The following is a 6,956-nucleotide window of genomic DNA, read 5'->3' on the forward strand; positions in this document are numbered from 1 at the left end:
TTTGTGTTAAGGTAATACTATAACGATGGCGTTCATTATAACGGGTATTTGTGTTATGTTCTCTTACATCAGAAATGTATTTTATGAAATTGATAAACAAACAGACTTACACAAAAATTGTCTACGCATGAAAGGACAGAAGATTTAGCAATTACATTCATACATATTTAGTGCAGCTGGATTAAATTATCCTGTACAATAGAATATGTATATATATATATATATATATATATATATATATATATATATATGTGTGTGTGTGTGTGTGTGTGTACACACACACACACACACACACACACATATATATATATATATATATATATATATATATATATATATATATATATATATATATATATATATATATATATATATATAGAGGTTTGTATGTCAAATAGCGCTTTATGAGATATAGATATTTAAAGAAATCAGTAAGTTGATTTGTCTACTTTTAGTGAATAAAAGTTGTTTTCCTTATATATACAAGGTTTAGCCAAAAACTAGTAAATGCTACCTATATTACTTGGAAAGATTTTATTCAGTGTTTTTTTTTTTTTTTTTTTTTTTATCATGTACAGTATATAGATTTATTTGTCTTTCCCCTTGATATCTTTGCGCTATTGGTAGTTCATGCTAAATTGTCGTCGCTTTGCAGGTTGATAACTTTCCGAGCGGAAGCCTACCGGGCCAATAGTACGTCAGCCATGCGACCCAGGTAACCAATCATGAGTCAGACTCGTGACCAAGCGCACCAATGAGAGAAGAGCTCAGAATTACACGTGGCCAATGAGAGCACGCGCGCGGATTCTGCTGGGCGTTTTTCATGAACTGTCATTTTTTCTTAAAATAAATAAAATCATCCGTTTGTTTTAGTCTTTTAATAATTTCATCATAACCTTAATAGTAAGCAATTGCTGAAAATTTATTAATAGAATTGTATAGGCGATATAAAGAAACGTTACTCGAAAATATCATTTGCGTTGTTGTTATAGTTTTGAAATCGCTCACTGGATGCTCCTGGCGAACGATAGTTTTTGGAACCGTCGTGTGTCCGTAGGAAGTCTCGTGTCTGGTTTGCGGTGGAACGGAGAAGCGAAGAAGCGTGACCGTCATAGAGACACGAGACGTGGTGGGAGTTGGCCGTGCTGTTTGGCGACTCCCTCTCGTAAAGTTTTTCAGATAGCCACTCGATAGTGTGGTGCACTTTGAGAACATCAAATACGAAGCTGATGGTTTTCTAAAGTAGACGGCGTACTTATGTTTATCATCCAGTGATTTGAATTACAGTGATGCTGAGGCACTAGAAAAACCACCTGTTCATTCCTCGTTCATCTGTTACGTTTCTACGTTACACAGCTTTAGCTGAACTTATTGTGAATAAGGCAGCTACCTAAGAACTGCATGGTTAGCGCATTTGTGAACAGAAGACATCAACCTGTGACTTATCCCTGAAAATTGGAAAAAGAAACGTGTGAAAAATAAGTGAGCGAGATGGGCGTACAGCAGCAACCTGCCCTCGTCAACAAATCCAAGACGACCAAACCCATGAGTGAAGCTAGGAAGGTTAGTATTATTTAGAACTTGTACAGATTCTCGCAAAACAATATATTTTTTTTCAGTTATTTCCTTACATTTATACTGATGGCCCCCTCCTATTGATATATTTTTCAGTACACAAGGCTTCCATACAATTCCAGTTTCCTTTAAGAATTATAAATGTGTTGGTTACCTACTTGATTATTTTGATATTCTTTAGTCTTATAATACTTGTTAAAAATATTGATCTAATCATGAATTATCAATATTTTTACTGAATTGAGGTGTAGATTTTTGACGTTATCACCTGTACTAAAAGACATTAAAACCGTAAGTTACTGCGTTGATGTATAAGATCTAAGAATATCTAGATAATATCACGTGATGTTGTTTATTCCGACTTTTGACATTTGCTCTTTACCAACAGATAAGGAAACCGCTAATGGAGCGTAAGCGGCGGGAGCGTATTAACACCTGTCTGAACGACTTGGCGGCGCTGCTTGTGGATGCCAAGATGGTCAAGAGTGAACCGGGAAAGCCCACCAAATTGGAGAAGGCTGACATCCTGGAACTCACCGTCAAGCACATCAAGTCCTTCAAATCGCAGGACGATAATCCTTCTCAGCTGAAAGCCGAGACAGAAGATAAGAAAGCAAGCAGCTACAAAGATGGATTCACCAAGTGTATGGGCATGGTCGACCAGACTCTCGGAAAAGCCGGTAAAGAGGCTTTGCGACAGCGCCTTTTGTCTCACCTGAAGAACTGCCTCAAGACATTGGATCCACCCACCAAGGAACCCACTCCCGAGTCAAATTCTTCCTTAACCGTGGCGTCTGAAGAAGCACTAGAGTCAGATACATCGGAAACCGACGGCAGTGTTACTTCAAGTGATTCTGAAACCGAGAGGGAGGATGATAAGAAGATTGATTCTCAGAGGGTAGAAACCGAAGCCAAAGAAACGCCCCCACGTATAACCCTGGTGCCAACACGCCTTCCCTCGGGTGGGATGGCCTTTGTTATCCAGGGAAGCATCGATCCAAGTCTACTTCTACCTCAAAATGATAACAGCTCCAAAGACGTCATCGATAACAAAGCAGCCTCTCCCCCGCCCTCAACTGCGACTTGTGATTCATCTACCTCACCGGCAACGCCCCTTTCGCGGCCGGATTACATTCCAACGCCTTCTACTAGTTCGGCGACCCCACCGCCCTGTGCTTTTTCACCTGTCACAACTTCGTACATTCCATCGCCGCAGCCTTCTGCTGATAATTACTCTCACGCACAGAGTTCTTCGACCTGCCAATCATCAGCGGTCAAACCTGTACACAATGAATACCCAGTTGTTCATACTTACCATACTGCGCCCCCTTGTGCTCCTAGTGCTGTGTACCCAGAATTTCAGTGTCCATCATCCACTCCTTACAACGTATTATGCACAAGCACACCACCTGCGCCCACGTACTGCTCACCTGAATCCCCAAATCAGGAAGACCACTCTTCCTCCAACGGCCTTCATGTGCCTACCACATCATACCACATACTCAATGTTCCCTCACAACCCCATTCTATTCCTCACCATCCTGCCTTCTCACGTCACTCCCATAATCCTCCCACGCCCCCTCCAAGTATTTCTCCTCAAAATATCCTTCCAGTGCATCAATATCAGCATTACCAGCCAGTTTCGAGTGAGGAAGACATGGACACAGATGGATTGTCGGAGGAGGAAGTTGACATTGATGTGGAAAATGATGTTCCTTATGATCTGAGCATGAGACGGATCTGGCGGTTTTGGTGATGCTGTCTCTGTACAGCGAAGTATCGGGTGCTCTTGAACATCCATCATTTATACGCTTATTGCTCATGAAATGCCTGTAGGGGAAAAAAGACATAATTCAGATTATTATAGATTTCTATATCAATTGAACGTGTTTCAGGTAGAGAAATTAATAACGTAAGTTTTACATCGATTTTAGGCCCCCATAATGAAGAGGAAAAGATTGAAGTCGATTGGAAATTGTTTGATTTTGAATACTATTCGAATTATATGTTTTTTGTTAACTAGAGAATTTATCGAAATTTTTGCCCTTGTAATCTGTCATTTCCTTCCTTTAGATTGAACTTTTTTATTAAGTAGTATATTTGACAGGATATTTACCTTTATATATAAATGGCTGTGATATTTATTTTACTTTTTTAATAAAGTTTATATTAAAGCACGTGTTTTTATTTCACTGTGTAGAAAAATATTTTATCAAATGTAAACCACCATTTAATCTGTTTTCGCATGGAAAAAATACTTAAACTTTTCCTAAATGAACGCATTTTAAAGACAAGTAGGTCTATTATTATTATTATTATTATTATTATTATTATTATTATTATCATCATCATTATTATTATTATCATTATTATTATTATTATTATCATCATCATTATTATTATTATCATTATTATTATTATTATTATTGTTGGTGTTATTAAAAAACTTTCCTTTGGAATAGATATAAAGACCATTGACTTGCAATGTAAGTTTCCATGGAGAAATGAAAAAGAAAATGGTTAAAACGCAGGGACTAATAAATGTTCATCATTAATATTAATACAAACAAGGTTAGAACCCGAGTTTTTAAAACAAAATGCCACCAAACCTAGAATTCCAATAGGGAAATCTCTCTCTCTCTCTCTCTCTCTCTCTCTCTCTCTCTCTCTCTCTCTCTCTCTCTCTCTCATTATAAACCTGCCCAAATACCATATTTCAATCCTGTAAAAATTGTAATTTAATTAAAAGAATAACATGAAAAAAGTAATGAGAATATTAAATTTGAAAGTACATAAAATAAAAGATTACAAAGTCTGCCTATCAGATTAGAACGTAAAAGCAGAGTGTCAGTTTGCTGGTCTCATCGGATCCTCACTAAAGGTGGAAGGGACTTGATTTACATATGATTGAATATGAAAAGGAAATAAGCTGTCCTCTTCAGGCATAAGAGTTCTCATATACGACGATCGTTCAGATACTTTTATAGTTATTGTTTTTTGTTAATATTTATTTACTCATCTACGGTTTTACATTACATCAGAGTAGATTTGGTTCTCTTTATTTTAAGAAATTATTAGTTTCTAAATTGTCTTCAATCTAAATATCTAAAATTCTTAGGAAATATTTTTTCTTTTAAAAATCATAATTTCCAAAGTTCCTAACAAATTATATATGCTATCATTCCGTTTATATAACCATTCTTATAACAGAATCCACACAGAATTATTCCCCAGTATCTACTACTTTTAGATCCGAGGTAAATGCCGTGCAAACTGATGACTTCTTGGTCTTTCTTCAAATATAAAGGGAGGTTATATACTTAGATGACCTCTAGAGTAATACATCTGTTTAATTTTCCTAAATGTAACCTTGGGAAGAATACGTGCGCCACCCGTAGGTTGTTGAAGGTAACAATAATCCCTCATCGTGACAATAATTATGGAAAACAGACACTTTAAAGTTGTTCGTAAGGCTCCAAATGACAATAAATTGTCTATTCTCAAATCCTTATTTGTCACACAGATAGTTCTGCAGCTGGAAATCCACATTATATCAACTCTACAAATTTCGGTAATTTCATACTTGGATCTCAAACAATTTTTTATTGTTACTCGGCTTTTACCGTCTGATCTTAAAGGGATATTTCGTAATCTTTAGTTCTTTGTATACTTTTGCTTTGTTTTATTGGATTTCTTTGTTGATAAGTGCTAAAATACTTGTGTCATCATAAACTATTTCACAACACTTTTCCAGCTTCCTGTACTTTTTCTATTCTTTACTCCTTGGTTCTTCAAGGGAAACACCGCAGAGTAATAACGTCGGTATTTCCTTAAAAACTTTAGTCTTGGAGTAATACTGGTAATTGAAAAAATATTGTTATGGAATACATGGCACGGTTTAGAAATGAGTGATTATATAGATATATATGTATATATATACATATATATTTACATATTTATATATATATATATATATATATTTATATAAACACATATACACGCACACACACACACACACATATATATATATATATATATATATATATATATATATATATATATATATATGTGTGTGTGTGTGTGTGTGTGTGCATGTGTGTGTGTGTTTGTGGGTGTGTGAGTGTGTATGTATATCACAAGCACACAGCTAAGAGAACTCTACCCTAAGACAATGTAAGACCATGGTACAGAGGCTACGGCATTACCCCAGACTAAACAACGGTTTGATTTTGGTGTGTTCTTCTCCTAGAAGAGCTGCTAACCATAGCTAGAGCCTCTTCTACTTTTATGGAGGGGAAATTAGCCAAAAAACATTTACATTGCAGTAGTTAAACTCCTGAGCGAAGAAGAAATGTTTGGTATTCTCAGTGTTGTCAGGTGTATGAGGACAGAGGAGAAGTGTAAAGAATAGACCTGACTATTCTGTTTTTGTATAGGCAATGAAAAAAATGAACAGTAACCAGAGAAAGGGATGCAATTTAGGACTGTGTAGCCAGTCAAAGGATCCAATAACTCTGTAGTGGTAGTATCTCAACGGTTGGCTGGTGCCCCTACCAACCTACTACCTACAAGGTTCGAATCCTGGCGTGGGTAATTGTACTTACATAGGAAATCCCTTTTTCTAAGTTATTGCGAAGATCGATTGAATTTAATTTTAGAAACTCTTTGTGACTCAATAATAGTTTTATATGTATATTTAAATAGATTGACAGATAGATAGATGTAGATATGTCGCAACCTATGGGCTTTTCACCTTTCCTAATGGTGATTCTAGTATTGTCAGATGAAGTTGATAACCCATACCCTTTTCCACCGTTTCCGATGGGGTTAATGCTGTCAATGCACCTCAAGCAGTGCCCTTAAACAGTAATTTCCTGTGACCAAAATAGCTGCACCCACATTTTAGTTCTCTAATGTAGCCCCGTCCCCTCTACCCTCCTTCCCTCATGTTGTAACTGAGGTGCCCCCCCCCCCCACCGAAGTTACTAATGAGCGCTGAATGAACTCTCAGGCCCCAGTGCCTGGTCTTGGTTTTTACGTAGTAACTAATTCACCTCATAATTCAACAGAGAGACAAGGATTTTTATTGAATTTAATCATATTGGGCCCCAGTGTAGGGGAATGAAATCAGAATGCTCAATTAATTTCTTGGTTATGATTAATACATTACGAATACAAGTTTTTTCTCACACACACAAACACACGCACAAATAAACATATATGCTTAGGAGTGGGTTGTAACTGGTAGATTAATTTAGAGATTCCCACTTCGTGAAGCAGAGTTCAAGCCCAGCGCAGGTTTGATAGAAATCACTGCAATACGAACTTTTCCTCCGTATGAGTGAGGGTTGGGACGATGGGCGCCGAGTAAATAACTTATG

General features: G+C 36.8%; 1 protein-coding gene across 1 annotated transcript; it reads left to right on the plus strand.

Moving 5' to 3' along the window:
- The first annotated feature begins 1,129 nt into the window (after window positions 1–1,129).
- LOC137616061 (protein hairy-like) lies at window positions 1,130–3,749 on the plus strand. The gene is made up of 2 exons (XM_068345737.1): window positions 1,130–1,563; window positions 1,964–3,749. Exons 1-2 carry the CDS (start codon window positions 1,492–1,494, stop codon window positions 3,329–3,331), a joined length of 1,440 nt encoding a protein of 479 aa, XP_068201838.1. The 5' UTR covers window positions 1,130–1,491; the 3' UTR covers window positions 3,332–3,749.
- The last annotated feature ends 3,207 nt before the right edge of the window (window positions 3,750–6,956 follow it).

This window comes from Palaemon carinicauda, chromosome 22, assembly GCF_036898095.1.
Source record: "Palaemon carinicauda isolate YSFRI2023 chromosome 22, ASM3689809v2, whole genome shotgun sequence".
NCBI lineage: Eukaryota > Metazoa > Arthropoda > Malacostraca > Decapoda > Palaemonidae > Palaemon > Palaemon carinicauda.

Bases quoted from the DNA above. Each gene is read 5' to 3' on its own strand.
- LOC137616061 (XM_068345737.1), top strand. From the start codon at position 1,492: ATGGGCGTACAGCAGCAACCTGCCCTCGTCAACAAATCCAAGACGACC. The intron at 1,564-1,963 runs GTTAGTATTATT...CTTTACCAACAG, and splicing joins CCATGAGTGAAGCTAGGAAG to ATAAGGAAACCGCTAATGGA.